Genomic DNA, 18,624 nt, shown 5'->3' on the forward strand with positions numbered 1-18,624 from the left:
AGTTGTATTTTTAATTTTATTAATCTTTAGAGATCTGCCATATACACTTAGGTCTTTAAGTTTTTGGATAGTCACACCTTTTCTTGTTATTATATCATGGATGAGCAGTGATTTTGCAAAGTGTTGCATAAACTGTTTTGTCAGCTTTGAGATTCAAGATTACAAATAAACATATCAGAGAGTTATCAAAAACTCTGAAAAGGACTAAAGTGCATGATTACAGAATTCTTTCCATGGATAAGAAAACCACCTCCACAACATCCAGCTAAGTCAAGAATGCTCCTGAGGAGGGACGTGTATTATTGTCAATCAAGACACGCCTTCATGAACGTAAAGAAAGAGGATTTAGTTTAAGGTGCAAGCCACTGGTTACAGTCAAGAACAAGAAATCCAGAGTAGACTTTGCCAGAAAGATTCTAAAACAGCCTACACAGTTCTGGAAAAAAAATATTTGGGCAGATGAAACCAAGATTAATTTGTACAGAAATTTGGGACTGTATAGAAAAATGTCTGTAATCAAAATCCACAGAGGTGGTGTATAAGAGCCAAAATTACAAAAATGAGTGATGAATCACCCCAAAACGTATTATCCGTTTTGTTATTGTCATGGTGGGGCTGGACCAGAAGACCAAACAAGTGAGCAGAATATTATTCTCAGGAACTGAAACATTCTTAGATTGCTTAATTTCCACTGTCAGTTGAGATATTTTGGAAAATTAACTTATTAAAAATATTTAGAAATTTGATTTGTTCATAGGCCAAAACATAAAAGAGCATGTGTGAGAGAGACAGAGGGAAAAAAATAAAACAACTAAAAAAATGTATGATTTTTATTTATTTATTTATTTTTTATTGGCAGATGATTCAGATGCAGTTCAAAAACATGCATTTTCTTTTGTTCAATAAAAAACGAAAATAATTCTGGAATGCAATAAAAATGGAGAAAAGGACAAATATGTTACATGAACTATTTAAAGAAAAAGAAGTGTTGAGCTGCAGACATGGATGAGTCAAATCGAGAATATTGTAACTGTAGTATGAAAGTGAAACTGCTTGTTACAGAAGAAGCACCACAGCACTCGTCAGCTTTGGACTTTTACAAACTAAACTGGGGATGCTTGCTTTTTCAAATTAAATTGAAATTAATGCATAAGAAATATTAATCAAGCAAAACAGTGCAGCATCAGGCTAAGAGTATTCTGAAAACACTGTCGCGCTGAAATCAATCAGACAGTCACAGTTTATCATGAGCTCCTTGTAGGTTGTATCTTCGTGTTACTGGCTTCAATAGGATCAACTTAACGAACGGCTGCTTCTCAATGATCATCCATACGGGCGTATGGGTTATCCTTCGACATACCTGAGAAGAATAATTGAAAAGAAGGATGTGTAATCAATAAAACTGAGTCCAAAATATAAATTATTCAGGGAAGTTTGGTTTACATTTCATTAATGTGATTTAAAATCTAAGTCTTTTGACACTGAATTGTAGTTTATCAAATATGTGCAGTACAGTATTTCTCCAGTAGATGGCACTCAATGATAGCTTTTTTCCGCCCTCTTTGTGTAAATGGGTTTTTTAATTTTCACATTTTGTTTTCTTCTGCTCAGATTCCATTATCTTTAACTGTTCCTTAATCTATCTCATCATAGTGTTGTGGTTTATTTTTTTTTCTATTTTGCTGCTGTTTGATCACTGCGCATACAAACTGAGCACTTTCAAAACAAACCTCTCTGATAATCAAAATTTACATTTCATAACCCGTTTAAGTCAAAGGAGCTTGCAAAGAAAAGCGTCTGGACTTCTTTAAGTTGCTTGAAGACGTTTCACCTCTCATCCGAGAAGCTTCTTCAGTTCTAAGGTCAAATGGTGGAGAGTCCCAGATATAAACCTAGTGGGAGAGACCCCCACAGAGGGACAAAAGGACCCCCTGATGATCCTCTAATCGCCTGAGCCAAGGTGGGAAACTGGGCGTGGGTCCCAATCAGCCAGAGTTTCGGGTGAGTTCATTGTGAAACCTGGCCCCACCTTATCATGCGAATTCCTGAGGTCAGATGGCCCAGGATGTGAGTGGGCGTTAAGGCGTCTGGGAAGGGATCTCAGGATCTCATCTTCTTATCCTCCCTCGCTGGTGTCTGGTCACCAGCGAGGGAGGATAAGAAGGACAGACGCAACAACATTGTCATCCCCTATGTAGCCGGTGTATCAGAGAAACTCAGGAGAGTTTTCTCCAAGCATGACATCCCAGTGTATTTCAGACCCAGCAACACGCTCAGACAGAAACTGGTTCACCCGAAAGACAAAACGCCAAAACACAAACTTAACAATGTGGTGTATGCTGTACAGTGCAGCGAGGAATGCTCAGACCTCTACATTGGAGAGACCAAACAGCCACTTCACAAGCGCATGGCACAACACAGAAGAGCCACCTCCACAGGACAAGACTCAGCAGTCCATCTGCATCTTAAGGATAAAGGACACTCTTTCGAGGATGCCAATGTTCACATTTTGGACAGAGAGGACAGATGGTTTGAAAGAGGAGTGAAAGAAGCCATCTATGTCCACTGTGAGCGACCATCTTTGAACAGAGGCGGGGGTTTACGACACCAACTCTCTGCCATCTATAATCCAGTTTTGAGATCCCTTCCCAGACGCCTTAACGCCCACTCACATCCTGGGCCATCTGACCTCAGGAATTCGCATGATAAGGTGGGGCCAGGTTTCACAATGAACACACCCGAAACTCTGGCTGATTGGGACCCACACCCAGTTTCCCACCTTGGCTCAGGCGATTAGAGGATCATCAGGGGGTCCTTTTGTCCCTCTGTGGGGGGTCACTCCCACTAGGTTTATATCTGGGACTCTCCACCATTTGACCTTAGAACTGAAGAAGCTTCTCGGATGAGAGGTGAAACGTCTTCAAGCAACTTAAAGAAGTCCAGACGCTTTTCTTTGCAAGCTCCTTTGACTACGATGACCTGGATGACTGAGAACCTTCACAGACATAACCCGTTTAAGCCACACAGAAAAAGGAATTAGTCTCACCGTATTTGTGCCTGATTTCATCGTGCCTCATCTGCATTTCTGACCTCCTGAGAGGGAAACAAAGACAAATTGTTAGGCAACAGAGGACGCTGACACTGTCACATGACACTTATTTACTTATTTTAGTTTATGAAGTAGAAAGCAAAATTTTCACAGAAAAAAAACCTTTCCTGCCTGTCAATCTTTTTTGCTCTTTTTTGGCACCGTCCAATTAGTCTAATTCAATTATAACAGTTGTGATGAAACACAAAGCCAAACAGTAGCGCTGGATTCCCAGAATATTTACTTTTCCAGCATGGTGTCCAGGAGCAAAATGAACCAGCACCCCGGGAATGAGATCAGCCTGCTGTTTATCTAATGAAGTTAAATTCATTTTCAATCTCAACAATAAACACGTGACATTATGTTTCTTATTTTTTGATGTAACATCAATGATTTTATGCCGCATAATAACGTAACACATTTAGTTCCTTATGGATGAGTTCGATTTTTACACACGATTACCTTAAAAGTTTCACATGCCAGTGTTTAAGTCACTGGTTAGGTTTGTGGTAACATATACTACAGCCTAAAGTAACATTAATTCTATGTTTAATGGCTAAAACTTGATAGTTGAGATTGATTGTACAAATAACCTGTGAATGTTCATGTCCATCAAAAGGATAAATGTTAAATTCGGTTTAAGACTTAGATGACTAATTAATAATCTGGGAGACTTTGTGAACAATCTTCATGTTTCATAACTGTATAGTTATGAAAAATGTAGAGTCTCTGCTTCTGTGCGAAGCAGACATGGAGAGCTACAAAAGCTTTCGTGGACTAGTGCCTCTAGTGGCCATAAAAAATGAGCAACATCAACCTGCAGCAACAGATAGAGCGATGGACCGTGGAAGAAGAGAGCCTGAGAAGGTAGAGATGTCCTGGGCATGCCCAACATCACAAGACAGTTGCTGGCCTGGAGCCCATGAAGAAAAAGAAACAGGGGAAGGCTGTGAAGCACCTGGCATGGGTTTTTGATGGCGTTTGCTCCAAAAAGAGCAAAGAGCCTAACTAGATTTATTTCATTATCATTATCAGGGTGTGGCGTCAGAGGAGGCTGACCCACACAGCTGATCTCTATTACTTAATCATGCCTCCCCTATATGAGCAGGATGCCAGGAGTTGATGAGAGAGCTGTGTGCTGCACTGGAGTGAGGCAGGTGGAAAGCTGCACAAGCAGGAAAATTCAATAACATTGTAAATAAAACCTTTGCGTGCCTTGGGTCCTTTATACTACAGTATATGGATCAACTTACTCAAGACCTTACACAGAACTTAATATTTTGCCCATCTGAGTCAGGCACATTAGTAAGGTTTCAGTTAATCAGACACTCTGAAATTGTGTTATATGCGTGAAGATTTAAGTTAAAACACATACTCCACAGACATTCACCTCGCTTTCTGGCGGTCCTTCCTCAGCCGAGTTTGTCGCTCCATCTGCATGTCTTCTCTCTTTCTCCTATTAAAAAGACATTTTTGTTTACATCAATTCACCACCTTTATGTATCTGCACATAGACATTTATATTATATATCAAATATGAGCATTTGCTTTTAGCTTTATACATTTACAGAGCAACAAAATTGAAGGCAGTTATAAAATCAGAAAGACCAAAGTTACTGCAGCCACAAATTCTGGCAGCCTTCTGGAGATAGCCGTATCAGCCTAGCCTCACAGAATAACAACCCATTGTGTTCCCATCCTCCTCGTCCTCCTCCTCCTGCTTCTGCTTACATTTTGATCCAGATTTAACAGTGAGCACTTCATGTGACTTAATGCTTACCCAATTTTTTCACACTTGCAGCAGCAGAAGCAGCAAACAAGAATAGCGATGATGATAATACCAGCCAGCACTGACACGGTGATGATCAATATCTGGAAGTTGACTGTAAATCAAACGTGGACACAAGGACAGCGTAAAAAAAACGCCAGCTTGCATGAGCAAATCTTATCATTAAGTAAACATAGCAATGAACTACTAAGTGGAAAAGATGCTAATGTATTTTACTCAAAGATGATTATGATTTATGAAGAAGACCTGCACCACAAAACAGGGGAAAAACGCACACTTATAAGTTTTTCTTTCTTGGCTGACATGGTACATTACAAATTATTTTTCTTACTGGTTAATCTTGCAGTTTGGGCTTTTTTTCACTTATTTGTTCAAAGTCTAAAATGTCATAAATGTATTTTACAGACAACTTACAGCTGCAGTAAGATCTTCAAACTGAACTCAAAGTCCAAACTCATATATTCATTTTACCGTCCAGCAAGAAAATGAGAAAGTCATCACAACTGAGAAGCTTTCCTGGACAATGTAAAAAAATACATTTCCCCCATGCAAACATCACGCATTAAATAATAATAGTAACAAGTGTGTGTGCCAGTCTTACGCCAGCATAGCCCCCAACGTGCATCATTCAGTGGACAAACGCTGTTGGAGGGCAGGATGCTCTTCACCGGGTATTCGATGCATTTTTTGGTTGTTATGCACCACAGGCACTGCAACAAACACAGTCATAAACAGTTACATTTTATCTTATAACTTCCCCTTTTTATGGCAAACATTTACAGGATATGTTTTTGGCTGAACTGCAGGAAACTTACTGTCACATTCTGCAAGCATTCATCACAAGTGGTGTTGGATTTCAAGGCACAGGGAGCTGAAACAGAGAAAAGCTATGACACACACCTACAAGAAGTAAACTAATATGACCCTGAGAGAATTTAACTTTCTGTGACATATTAAGGATCACTGCAACAAAAGAAGTAACGTTAGCCTAACTGAGGCAGGCAAAAGAAACTTTTTCTTTTGTGTTTGTGTGTGTGTGTGAATACTACAAGAATATGTATAAAGCCACTGAGGATTATCTTTACATTTGCTTCTACGATCACGATAAGTCCACTGTGTAGATGTCATGTGACTGCCTCCTGACCCGTCTCTGGCACTCCAAAACAAAGCGCTGCACTAACACATACAAGAAGAACAAACTTACTGTCCGCTGGAGCAGGAGTCGGTGTTTGCGCTGTAACTGTAATAATACCGCAGGAAATTAGGACAAAAACAAAGGCGGACGGGCTGTACATGGTGACACGAGCGCTGGACTGCATGGAAAAAACAGAAAGGCTCGAGAGGAGTGAAGCTGAACCCCTGGTTTACTAGCGGTGACGTCACGAACTCCTGACGCTGGTGTCATCAAGCAGCTGCAGGGTGACACATCTCATTGAAAAACATGTTTTATTATTGGGAGGGAGAGCGGAGAGTAAGGACGCACTGTGCTCATTAGCTCTCTGAGACTCAGCACATACCAGAAAAAAACCCACTTATATTATTTATACTCCGTATCTGACAGACATGGAAAATCTTTACCACCTCGCACCACAATGCTTGCATTCATTCTAGATTCAAGCTTCTTATCGTATAATATTGACGTTTTAGTGAGCTTTATTGGGGTTTTGTTGTGTTTTCTATCTTCTTTAGATTAATTTTGTGCCTTTCCAAGCTATTCTGCTATTGTAACACCGTGATTTCGCTGTCATTGGGATAAATAAAGTATTTCCTGTCTTCCCTTATCTTTTAAAACTTTGCAGATTTGAGTTTATAAAACAAAAATACAAGCAGAAAATAATTTATGGTGTATAATTACGGACTTTAATACGACTTTACTGACCCCAGCACTACCAACCAGCAGCAGTCCCATCTATCTATCAGGTTCTACTAAGGATTAGCTGATCACCAGCAAGTGTGAGCACCTCTATAAAAGCATTACTTTTGGCAGTTTGCTGCTCTCAGGTGTGTATTAACACAGTGGAAGCAGGAAAGAAATCAGTATTGATCTTAGAGTAGCAATCTGGGGAAGGTTATTAGACCATTTCCAAGCAATTTAAAGTTCATCATTCTACAAAATGTTATTCTCAAGTGGAAAATGTTCAAGACGATTGCCAATCTTCCGGTGCCACTAAAGTCACTCCAAGATCAGACTGTGTAATCCTCAAAGAAACTGCCTCGGTTAGCATGTTAAATTTTAAAGTTCATGGCAATACAATTGGAAAAAGACCGAACAAGTATGGCTTGTCTGGAAGGATGCCAGGAGAAAGTATCCTCTCTTTTAAAAGCACATGGCACCACAGCTTAGCTTTGCAAAGTTGCATCTGAACAGACCACAAGACTTCTGGCGCAATGCCTTCAAAACAGACGAGATTAAAGTGGAGATGACTGGTCATAATGCACAGCACCACGTTACTTGAAAACCAAATACAGCATATCAGCACAAACATCTCATACCAGCTGTCAAGCATGATGGTGGAATGGTGATGATTTGGGTGTGTTTTGCAGCCACGGCATCTGGGCACCTTGCAGTCATTTATTCGACCGTGAACTCGTCTGTAAAGTATTCTAGGGTCAAATTTGAGGCCATCTGTGTGCTACAGAGCAGGACAATGTTCCCAAGCACAGTAAAAAATCCACAAGAGAACAGCTGAAAGAGAAAAGGATCAGGGTGTTGCAATGGCCCAGAAAAGTCCTGAGCTCAACCTGATTAAAATGCTGTAGCGGGACCGTAAGTGAGATGTGGTAGCGTTTTGCAATATTTTCATGTCATAAAGTCTCGTCTTTTCTTTGGTTTGTGTTTTGTTTCATTTCCATGTGCTGTTTTATCCCCCCCCAACTGGCCATGGCAGTTTGCTGCCCTCCCCAAGCCTGGTTCTGCTGAAGGTTCCCTCCTGTTCATAGGGAGTTTTTCCCTCCCACCATCAGGAAAGAGTTTACTCACAGAGAGTGGGTCTTTACCTTACAGTATAAATGTTGTCATGTCAATATGTTGTCAGGTAGATATGATAAAAGACAAGATTCAAACAGCTTTTGAAATACAATAATTTATTAAAGCATCTTTAAATTCTGATATAAAACATTTTCTGATTCTTCTTCAAAACAATCAGAAATCTCAGAAATACAGTCATCATCGATGGCAAGATCAATCTCTGGTTTGGCCGCCGGCAGCTGACCAGAGCGCCTAAAGTGAGTATGATTGGAGAGCTATGGAAGACAGTGATGTAATGTGAGGTAAATACTAAGTTTAATATGTTGCGATCGCATCATCCTATCATGAACTATACTGTAGGTTGGCATAAGCTTGATTCACTTGTGTTCTTTAACAATGGCATAAGCGCAGCAAACGTCTTCTGGTTAGTGAGACAGAAACTCAGCGAGTTGGGTGCTGAGGGCAACACACACAGCAATTACTTCAGCAGTGGCGGAAGCTGAGAAACATGACACAGAGTGGCTAAAAATCAACAGTAAGTTATGAACAGCTCGTCCGCTTCTGAAACACATCAGTTTTTCTGCATCGCTCCGTCCACAAATAACAGACACAGAAACTTACTACAAAACTGCGTCACTGCATTTCAAGAACACAATTCGCTTCTCCCAAACAATTTTTACACTTCAATAAATAAATAACCCATCCTCACATGGCTGCTGACATCGCTTAAAAACCCACAAACAAACAAACAAACAAACAACAAAAAAAATCAGAGAAGGCGTTTTCATGTATGCTTTGTCAAACACGTCCGCGAACATCAGCTTTGGCTTTTACATACACTCAGCTCAAACATGACATCAGCTCGACTCAGAGTGCCTGTTTGAGGACAGAAGCACAAATATTATGACCGATTTATTCATCATCGCCTTATGAGACAATACAGTGTTTATAGACACTGTGGTGCAGTTGATATTCACATTTAATTTCTCGTTCTTGTCTTACACGAGGCAAACTGCAGTTAGAACTGCAACTCACCATTTTATATTATGATCCTGCAAGGCCACGTCTACTCTTAAAACTATTACAATAGCCACAAGGCAAAGTGAAGAGGCTAAACTTTCTGCTTCCTGGGAGAATGACAGTTATTTTACACAATAACCTGAGGGAAACTCCATTTTAGGGGAACATTCATCACAACGGATTGCAGTATTCAACAGAATAACCGCTTTTAAAGGTGCCAGTTCAGTCAGTGTTTGTTTTCCATTGCAACACATTTACGACCTCTAAATGGGGAAGAAAAGCGCTATAGTGGCAATCAGAGAGTTGAACTGTCGATTTTGCGATGAAATTTGGGAGGAAAGAGCACGCGAGCTCCTGCGAATTAGCCTGTACATTAAAATAAATCCGTGAAAGGACACCTGAATAGCTTTTCAAGTAACGTGAGAAAGGACCAGTGTAAAGAGAAATGCGATCAGCTGACATTTTCGGCGACTGCACGGAGGGCGGCGGCACACCATCGCTTGAATGGTTCCCACATGTGCTTCAAGCAGTAAAGAATCAACATTGTGTCATGGCAGAAAGGAATCTTTCTGAGTGGAGATTGCCCGTGTTGCTACGCTGCTCAAGTCAAAATCTCTGTTGCCTTTCCTTTGCCAGGTGTCGGTGGCTGAGTGCGTGCTGTGGTCCTGCCCAGTGGAATCACCTGATCCAGCTGGTTCCATAACTGGATACAGACTTCACACTGCAGCGCTTCTTCACGATCATGTTTATGTAAGCTTTCATGATCTTGGTGATCTCTCCAACCTGCCAATATACAGATGAAAGTTATTTATTTTTAAAAGCTGCACTAAAAAAGTAATGTTTAAATTAAGGGGAACCGACTCCTCTTTGTCTGGAACTGTGGCCCTTTTGTTCTCGCCACAATGTTTTATCACTCTTGGAAAAGAAGCTCCCGCTAATGAAAACAAAGAGGACAAACATGTGTACCTGCGGGGTTTCAAAGAACATTTCTCTCTCATCCACAGTGATCTTGTAGGTGCAGGGCTGTGGAGCACCAAAGAAGATGATGTGTTCATAAGGAAAGGTCTCCAGAGGCTTTGGCTCCCCTCGTTTGTAGACGGACACATTCTCAGCACTCACACTTAACCACAGATCATGTGGAAATCCTCCTTCTTTGCACTGCCAAGACACGAAAATACAGTATTATCAATTGTCAGTTTAATATTGCAGGCTGATAATGAACTAGGCAGACTGGGTATAGGCCAGATATAATGATAACCCACATATATACAGTTTCTTTGCTATTATCGTTATAAAGTTTTGGCGTTTCAGCTCTGAGTTACATTCAAATCACACCAGCTAACCAAAGGCATCAGTATCATCTTTGGAGCTAAGAAATCCCACTACTATGATGTCATGGCTTTGAAACTTAAGAAAAAAACAGCTAAGCACAGCTCCTCCTGTAATGGAAGACAAATCAAACAGAAAAGTCCACTTCAGATGAGGTTGGGGTTGAATGAAAGGTTCAAATGAAGGAATTTCACCCAGAGGTTGAAGGTTTTGCGTCACATGAGTCCAAATATGTGAAATTTGCATTTCTAAATTTACAGGCCTTTCACTTCTATTTCTAAATGTACGTTCAGGTTTTAGTTGCAGATGTTAAGGCTTTTTTTTTACGAGCTGAAACAATGTAACAGGTCAATGTCAGTGTTCCTGCTGGAGAAACATTAATTATGATGATGTAGGAAAAGCAGTAGCAGGGCGATTAATCACACTTCAGTTTTCAACTTCAAAGAAATCATTTCACATAGTGAAGTGAACAAATTTTAGATTTTAAGAGAAAGAAAGCGCTCGATCAATACTTAGCATCTACAGGGTCCCATTGTTAATGTATCGGAAGTAATAATGCAGGGAATAAAAACTCGGACTGGTCCATTACTGACAGCAATGCGGTTTAAGATTTAAGCTTACCTCAACATCAAACAGTGTGGATCCATATCCAGGCCACTCTTTGATGATAGTCATATATTTGAGCATAGCCTGGTGCTGGTCCAAACCGTTGAGGCGGGACCATTTCTCCATGATGCTCGCCCTGGTTGCAGACATCTCCTCCTTTATCCACATCTCCAGCATCTGCTCCTCCTCCATGCGCTGCTTCTTCATGGAGCCCGTCTTCAGCCCGCGACGCAGCGTCCCATCGAGGAAACTGGTCCTCCGACGCTCCAAAGTTTGGCCTGACCCCGAGGCTCCACCCACCTTGGTAAACTGTAAGATGCGATTGCGCAGGCGACCCACGGGGTAGATGTTTTCCAGGTTCCACGTGACTCTTGTTTTGTCTCCATACAGAAACTGTAGGCGGAGAGCGGCAAGGTGCTGCAGGGTCTCTTCACGGGCAGGGAAGTGACCCCTGGTTAAACTCTCGTGGGCCTGAAGGAAGACGAAAAAACACAATGATGCAAACTATGCACTTGATTTTCTCTTAAATAAACTAGAATATGAATGGTTAAGCATACCTGCTCAAACATGAATGCAAACTCTACTCCTTCCTTTGGCATGCTTTCCACATCCAAGAAACAGTAGAGTTTGAAATATAGTTTCCATTGGCCTTCATCCTGGGCTTCCTCACTGCCAGCCAGTCTGAGGAAGAACGCATAAAACTATCACTTTCACATCTGTTTTTATCTATCACTGCAATATCTTCTTTTCTTCTCATCATGTCCTGGACATAAATGTTTATGTACCTCTTAAAGTGTTTGCATGATAAAACATATTATCTGTTAAAAATGTATCCATGTGGTGTAAAACATACCTTTCAAATTTAGCTAAAACATCAGCGACAAGGACCCTGCTTTCCACCGCTTTGTCAACACTGTTGTTGTGCTCAAAGAGGGCAAACATGTTCCTGCTGTCCTCCATTGCCAGACCTCTGATTAGCTTCTCCACCACCTGAACAATAAAAGACAAAATTAAAACCACGCCTTTAGGGCACATTAGTATGGCTCTTTCCCCTGCTGTGCATGCTAAGGTAAAAAAAAAAAAAAAAAAAAATCCCAGCGCCGGCTTGCAGAGAAACCTTTAAAAATTTCTATGTTGCAACTGCAAATCGCTCACCTCTCCAGCAGTGGTGTGGGAGTTAATAGAAATCTTGCAGGAGCCTCCCCCATGGCAGTAGACTGTGGTGGTCATTTCCTGTCTGTTAAGCAGTGCAATAATTTCCTCTTGGGAAGGAACAAATTCTCTGGTCTTAGTCTTCTTCAGAGACTCACCAATGAAATGGGCAAACATTTCGATTTCTGTGCCTGGGAACAGCTCCTTAATCCTGAGGAAACAGAAAAAGAGAGCGAACAATAAGTTTCAGCCAAAGTACATCTTCCCATTGAGGTTAACTGAGCCACATCCATGATGGAAAATTTTACATGTTTAGAAACCACAAAGAGATACTTAATATAGGGAGTATAAAGTCTGCAGGACAGGCAGTCAGCTCCGAAGGCCCTATAACTTTTACATTTTTTATCTTAAGTCCAACTATGGGCCTAACTGGACCCGCAACATCAAGAACATTGATATGGACATTCTCACTACCAGTTTGGACAATGTTCAGATTCCGGACTTCTATTCTACTCCTGATGATTTGTTGTTATATTATAATAATTGTCTACGCACTGTCCTTGATTCTCTGGCTCCTGTAAAAACCCACTCTGTTTCCTTCACTCGCTCTGCTCCCTGGTTTACCTCTGACCTCCGAGCTCTGAAGGCCAAAGCTCGGCAGCTAGAGCGTAAATATAAGAAATCTGGTTTAACTGTTGATTCAGAAATCTATAAATACCATGTACTTCAGTATAAAGACTCCATTAACAAGGCCAAACAAAGCTTCTACTCTGGTATTATCAGTTCTTATGAGGGTAATGCTAGGACTCTGTTTTCAGTTTTCAACAAACTAATTCAACCCCCCAACGCTTTACCACCGCACTTCTATTCCTCTGAAATATGCAACTCCTTGATGCTGTTCTGGACTACGAAAATCGATAACATCCACCAGCAACTCAGATCGAATGTTGTGTCTACGCCCTCTCCAGAACCTTTTCTCCTTTTTGAGCCGTTTTCCACTTTTCATCTTCCTGATTTATCTGATATTTCCGAGTTAATATGTAAATCAAAGCCTGCCACATGTCATCTTGACCCCATGCCCACGGGACTTGTGAAATCCTGCCTCTCTTCTTTACTCCCACTCATCTGTGCTATCATTCACTCTTCTCTCACCACCGGTATCGTTCCCTCCTTATTGAAGACTGCTCTAGTCACTCCTATACTGAAAAAACCTTCTTTAGATCCTAACAACTTTAACAACCTCCGTCCGATTTCCAATCTACCCTTCATTTCTAAGATACTCGAAAAAGTGGTTGCAGCTCAACTTCATTTACACCTGGTTAATAATAACATCTATGAGAGATTTCAATCTGGTTTTCGCTCATGTCACAGTACCGAAACTGCTCTACTTAAAGTCACTAACGATCTCTTAATCGGAGCTGACTCTGGTCTTCTCACCATTCTCGTCCTTTTAGATCTGAGCTCTGCCTTTGACACCATTTCTCACTCTGTCCTTCTAAGCAGACTTTCCTCTCTCGGCATCTCTGACACACCCCTCGCCTGGTTTCAATCATATCTCCTCGACCGTTCCCAGTTTATTCAACTAAGATCATTCCGCTCTCGCCTATTCCCCGTCACCTCTGGTGTACCCCAAGGCTCAGTTTTAGGCCCTCTTCTCTTTATAATATACATCCTCCCTCTAGGTACCATCTTCCGCAAATTTGATCTTCAGTTTCACTGTTTTGCTGATGACACCCAGTTATATCTCTCTTGCAAACCTGATTCCTCCCTCCCACCTTCTTCCCTTACAGAATGTCTATCCGAGGTAAAATCCTGGTTTACCTCTAATTTTCTAAAGCTCAATGAGGATAAAACTGAGATCCTCCTTATTGGCACCAAATCCAACCTTTTGAAGGCAAACCATTTCTCACTCACCATCGATAACTCCACAGTTCTCCCTTCTCCTCAGGTTAAGAGCCTTGGTGTCATCCTAGACAGCACACTTTCTTATAAATCACACATCAATAACCTCACCCGTTCTGCCTACTTCCATCTACGTAACATTAACAGATTGCTTCCTTCTCTTTCCACCCAGTCTACGTCCATTCTTGTACATAGTCTTGTTACCTCCCGTAGTGACTACTGCAATTCTCTTCTGCATGGTCTCCCCCAAAAATCCCTCCATAAGCTTCAACTGGTTCAGAACTCTGCTGCTCACATTATCACCAGAACCCCCTCCTACCAGCACATCACCCCTGTTCTTCAGGAACTTCACTGGCTCCCTGTGAAATTCCAGATAATTTTCAAACTTCTTCTGCTCACCTTCAAGGCCCTTCATAACCTCGCTCCTTCTTACCTTTCTGACCTGTTAACCACCACTTGTTCTGCCCGTTCACTTCGTTCTTCTTCTTCTGTCCAGCTTACTGTACCTTCCTTCCGCCTCACCACCATGGGAAGCAGAGCTTTCAGCTGCTCTGCTCCCAGGCTGTGGAACTCTCTGCCCCCTAAAATAAGAAATATTGGTTCTCTCCCCCAGTTTAAATCCCAACTCAAAACTCATCTGTTCAAATCTGCATATTCACTGTGAATCCACTGTTTGTTCATTTTATCTTGTGCTTTATTTTATTGTTCTTATTCTGCCATTGTTTTACTAAGTGTTTTATCCTATTGTAAAGTGTCCTTGGGTGACTTGAAAGGCGCTCATAAATAAAATTTATTATTATTATTATTATTATTTTGATCTCAACTCCAGACATATCTCTCCTTACTGTGACACTCATCTCCTTTACAAAATCAGAAGACACATGAACTCAAAACAACCTTCTTGGTGGTTTTTCCCAAGAAAATACGTGTCTCCAGCACCACATTTTAACATGAACACCCACACACATAAGCACTCATAAAATAAAAACAATATCAGTCATGCTGTCACGGCTGGATGGTTTGCAACCAGGTGTTAATTTTTTCTCCCTGGAACATGCCCATACCGTTTCAGGTGAAACTTGAGGTAGCGTAGGATGCCTCGGCTGGGCAAGAAGGTGCAGCTCATACAGGTCAAGAGATGCCAGTGGGCGCGATTGGCAGGACTGTTTGGGTGCGGGACATGATTGGTTTGCTTGATCAGCTGACAGTAAACCTCATCCCTTAATGGCCTCAAGTCTTGACAGGTCTGCAGGATTCCCTGGATGATTGGCACAGGGTCAGACACAGCCTCCATCTCCTGCAGCGAGTTGAAAATCTTCAGGGCCTCATCCTGCAGGCTGGTGTAACCCTTTTCTTTTTGCACTGAGGGAGACAGAAATGGGTAAAGTTAACCTTCAGCCTCGATACTGAACTTGCTCAGTTACCTTAAGTAACCAGTTATTTTACAACTGAGCACGTTTGAATAGTTTTAATGTATTTAAAGTCTAAATTAATGTGCAAGATTTGCAAGAAAAAAAACTGCTTTATATCCTAAAATAGATATTGTGGCAGATTCTGCTACTTACTGAAGAAATATACAACAATTTAAATTTTAAAAATCCATGAATAAAGGTACATTTTTCAACCAAAAACTGCTCAGCACTGAATATTTAAAATTTCCTGATTCTCGACAAGCAAATTCATCGACTGCAATAGTTTGTATGCAGCAGCTACAGGACAGCGCACTTACAGTGGATGCTGACGTCTCCATAAGGCAGAGGTAGAAGAGGGGAGTGCAAAGGATGCTGGGTATATCTCAGGATAGGGTTCCTCCAGTATGTCTGCTCCACTGCCTCCACGTTCAAACTGCTCTCCTGGTAAGACAGAGGAGCAGATTAGTAATCTTACCTTTCAAATCATCGATTTTTCTTACATAAAAGAAAGTTTACGCTTGATAAGAAAATAATAGAGCAGCAATAACGGCGATGATGCAGACTATCACTGCGGTAAATCGAGTACATGGCCAAGTGTATGTATGAAAAAGAGACTCAAACAAGTACTGAAGCAGGAAAAACTTAGGCCAAGAGAAGATCACAGCACACAGATAGTGAGTACAAGTACCTCACTTTATTACAGAGTGTGTCCTTGCCAGAGGTTTGCATGACTGAAAAAAGTTTGATTTACAAAAATGTCAATGAAATGTGATGTAGTCTGTAGTCAAAATGGGGGAAAACAGTAAATACCTTGATGTCTCTGATGAGTTGCTGTGTTGGAGTTTCAATGGGAACTTTGCTGTCTATGGCAGCCTGTATGGCATTCGCCCACCTCATGGCTTCATTCAGCATTTTGGTGTAAAGCCGATAAGAGTGTTTACGCCCATGGACGATTATATTCCAGTAACCTGGGTGAGAAGGAAAGATAATCATGCACAAGACAACAAAGTTTCAGTAAATAAACCATAAAGGCTAAATTGTGCACATTGGGGTTTATATATTTTCTTAAGTGTTAAAGCTTAGGACCCAAGGATAACTTATGTTTCTATAAGCATTAATTTATTAAGATGACACTGAAGTAAGTTTAACTGACCAGTGTCCTTGAAGACTTTCTCATCTGGCTGCACCACGGAGCAGAGGCTGTTGAGGACCAGTGTTCCCAGTTTGGAAGCACTACGCTCCGATGACTTGTAATAGTCCAGAGAGTTAGTGGTGAGAACAAACCAGCGCTTCTTCAGCTTCAGAGAAGTGCTTTTGGCTCCAGACTTCATCTCTTTATGGAGCCAGCCTGTGGGGGTAAAATAAGAAATGACGGCTGAGTTGTAATACCTCCAATATTCTGTTCACCAGACAATCACGTAGCGCACAGCTGTTAAACCAGCACATATAAGAGGGCTGTCAGGACTGATCTTCCATCAGTGAAGCACAACGCATCATCAGAGCCCGCCATTGTCCAGGTCACAACCTCCTCAGACCAAAACAACCAGCATACAGCTTGAGACGCAGCAGAGTGGGCAGTTTGATCATACACACAACACACTTCCATAGTCAAACTGATGGCAAATAACAAAGGAGGACCACCTAAAAAAATGTGATAAAAGTGTAATATATATTACAATAAGATGTGCAGTCTCTCTGTATATTTAAATTTTCATATTTCTACTTTTTTACTGGGGGTCTTGTGACTTTAGCTTTGACTCTAAGCTCTGCACATGTGGATGTGTACAAATGGCAAATAATCTTATCTTATCTTATTTAGATAGATTAAATCCAATATCAAAATCCTCTTACCTCTGACTATAAATTCCTGTCCATCAACCCTAGAGTCTCCCTTAGATTTTTGCAGCAGGCCTATCCAGTGGTGCATCTCCTCGGGCGTGTCTGTGTTGCAGTGGATCACTCTGTTAGCCGTGATGATCACAAACGAGTTTGGTCTGGGAAAGAAAACATAGCAAAATTGGGGTTTTTTGTCCTTGTTTTTGTTACTCATGTATCTGCTGTGGGACCACAGGCCAGGGTTTTAATACATATATGCAATCAGGCAGGTGTTGGGGAAAATTGCTCATTTCTTACCTGTCTGGGTTGTCTGACGCACAAACAGAATCAATCAAGCCAACATCTAATGTGCCCTGGACAGGGAAAAATGGTGTTAATGGCAATAATTGTCAAAAAATGTGTCATTACTACAGGAGTATAATCATCTTTATATAAAAATATATGTTTTTAAATCTAGCAATCTTTTAGGACCAAAGAAATGGATGGTGGTATGTGCACTTTTCTTCTTCAGTTTAGATTACTATATGAGCCAGAACTGGACTGCTATGCGATTCAATTTCATGCTTCTTCACTGTTGCAGAAATACGGAGTTGAGGCTGGGGCCCAGGCAGGAGAGAGGTAAAACAGCACTAACCACTGCATTCTTTGGGTTGGCCTGTTCGTGGTGCATCTCCATGAGCTGCTCCGGACTGGCGCTGTGGACCCGACTCAGCACATTAAACCAACCGCTAAATGGGTCAGAGGGAGTTCGAAAAGCAAAAGTCAGCAAAAGTGTAATTGAAAATGACACCGTGAACTTCCACTGGCAACCACAAGGGGGAACTTTATTTCTACACATCAATTTTAGAGGTGAAAGGAAAACACTATTTACAAAATAGCTGCAGTTTGTTCTGAGAAATCTGTGGATGTGATGTACCTGGCATCTTCAGGAGACTCTGCGTAGATGTGGTACGTCCTCTCCTCAGTTACGATATTCAGTGCATTTTCCTTCTCGTGATTGTCCACTATTTCCCTGCACAAACAAAAAGAATAAACCATTACTGCATGTGGCTATGTTTGTTTCAAGCTGGTAACAATGAGTTCAATCAAAGCTAAAAAATAAACAAATCAAAAAACAGGGAACTGAGTCTTACTTGGCTGCACGGATGTCGATGGTGCCTTTCAGCTTCTCTTCGCTGTCATTCTCGAAATACATGAGCTTCGACTCGCGCAGAACGAACCAGCGCATCTTCCAGTTGCGCCGAGACAAAGTCGACATTCCTCCTCCTTTCTTGTAAAGCCAGCCAGATTTGAGGGAGTCCTGCTTTGCGCGGAACCACATGAAAGTTTCGTCTTTCAGGACGCACCAGCGACGGCGCCACGGGATCATCAAACCACCTGAGAGGTGAGAAAAGGATGATAATTTATTTTGTTTACTGTGAAATCTCTCTACGACAGATGGAGATCGCACAACTTTGCGCACACAGAAAGATGCATCCCAAAAACACAACGCATGAAAAGCTCCCTCAGTGAGTTAAACTTC

The 18,624-nt window shown here is 41.4% G+C and overlaps 2 protein-coding genes across 7 annotated transcripts in view; both read right to left on the minus strand.

Moving 5' to 3' along the window:
- Positions 1 to 824: 824 nt before the first annotated feature.
- On the minus strand, positions 825 to 6,258 carry pttg1ipb (PTTG1 interacting protein b). 3 transcript variants are annotated; one of them, XR_015125456.1, is made up of 8 exons: positions 6,082 to 6,258; positions 5,693 to 5,748; positions 5,479 to 5,587; positions 4,869 to 4,971; positions 4,479 to 4,544; positions 3,906 to 4,001; positions 3,047 to 3,093; positions 825 to 1,360 (listed from the first exon to the last, which is right to left on the minus strand). XR_015125456.1 is itself a non-coding variant. In XM_086267420.1 (7 exons), the coding sequence occupies exons 1-7, from the start codon at positions 6,194 to 6,196 to the stop codon at positions 1,317 to 1,319; spliced, it is 540 nt and encodes a 179-aa protein (XP_086123546.1). In that variant the 5' UTR covers positions 6,197 to 6,255; the 3' UTR covers positions 825 to 1,316. The 3 variants fall into 3 exon arrangements, 1 of the variants encoding a protein (XP_086123546.1); XR_015125457.1 differs by lacking the exon at positions 3,906 to 4,001 and having other exon boundaries at positions 4,464 to 4,544; XM_086267420.1 differs by lacking the exon at positions 3,906 to 4,001 and having other exon boundaries at positions 6,082 to 6,255.
- Positions 6,259 to 7,944: 1,686 nt separating this feature from the next.
- myo10l3 (myosin X, like 3) overlaps positions 7,945 to 18,624 on the minus strand; it is a 32,553-nt gene continuing 21,873 nt past the window's right edge. For all 4 annotated transcript variants that reach the window (XM_086266139.1, XM_086266138.1, XM_086266140.1 and 1 more), the window contains 15 exons: positions 18,236 to 18,479; positions 18,019 to 18,114; positions 17,737 to 17,830; positions 17,400 to 17,455; positions 17,118 to 17,260; positions 16,420 to 16,614; positions 16,077 to 16,234; positions 15,584 to 15,707; positions 14,919 to 15,216; positions 11,956 to 12,163; positions 11,654 to 11,790; positions 11,358 to 11,481; positions 10,816 to 11,271; positions 9,832 to 10,023; positions 7,945 to 9,648 (listed from right to left, as the gene is read on the minus strand). In XM_086266139.1, coding sequence (XP_086122265.1) covers positions 9,544 to 9,648; positions 9,832 to 10,023; positions 10,816 to 11,271; positions 11,358 to 11,481; positions 11,654 to 11,790; positions 11,956 to 12,163; positions 14,919 to 15,216; positions 15,584 to 15,707; positions 16,077 to 16,234; positions 16,420 to 16,614; positions 17,118 to 17,260; positions 17,400 to 17,455; positions 17,737 to 17,830; positions 18,019 to 18,114; positions 18,236 to 18,479 — 2,630 coding nt within the window. In that variant the 3' untranslated portion in view covers positions 7,945 to 9,543. The remainder of the gene's footprint in view (positions 9,649 to 9,831; positions 10,024 to 10,815; positions 11,272 to 11,357; positions 11,482 to 11,653; positions 11,791 to 11,955; positions 12,164 to 14,918; positions 15,217 to 15,583; positions 15,708 to 16,076; positions 16,235 to 16,419; positions 16,615 to 17,117; positions 17,261 to 17,399; positions 17,456 to 17,736; positions 17,831 to 18,018; positions 18,115 to 18,235; positions 18,480 to 18,624) is intronic.

This window comes from Aulonocara sp. 'chitande type north' Nkhata Bay, linkage group LG16 (genome assembly GCF_057382095.1).
Source record: "Aulonocara sp. 'chitande type north' Nkhata Bay isolate Kocher_YH1m ecotype deep benthic linkage group LG16, A_spYH_male_GT1.1, whole genome shotgun sequence".
NCBI classification, from domain to species: Eukaryota; Metazoa; Chordata; class Actinopteri; order Cichliformes; family Cichlidae; genus Aulonocara; species Aulonocara sp. 'chitande type north' Nkhata Bay.

What these genes read in the sequence shown, in the direction of transcription:
- pttg1ipb (XM_086267420.1), bottom strand. Translation starts at nt 6,196, where the DNA reads ATGCAGTCCAGCGCTCGTGTCACCATGTACAGCCCGTCCGCCTTTGTT. An exon ending in AAGGACCGCCAGAAAGCGAG is followed by an intron (nt 3,094 to 4,478) that starts GTGAATGTCTGT and finishes TTTCCCTCTCAG; the next exon opens with GAGGTCAGAAATGCAGATGA. An exon ending in TGAAATCAGGCACAAATACG is followed by an intron (nt 1,361 to 3,046) that starts GTGAGACTAATT and finishes TATTCTTCTCAG; the next exon opens with GTATGTCGAAGGATAACCCA.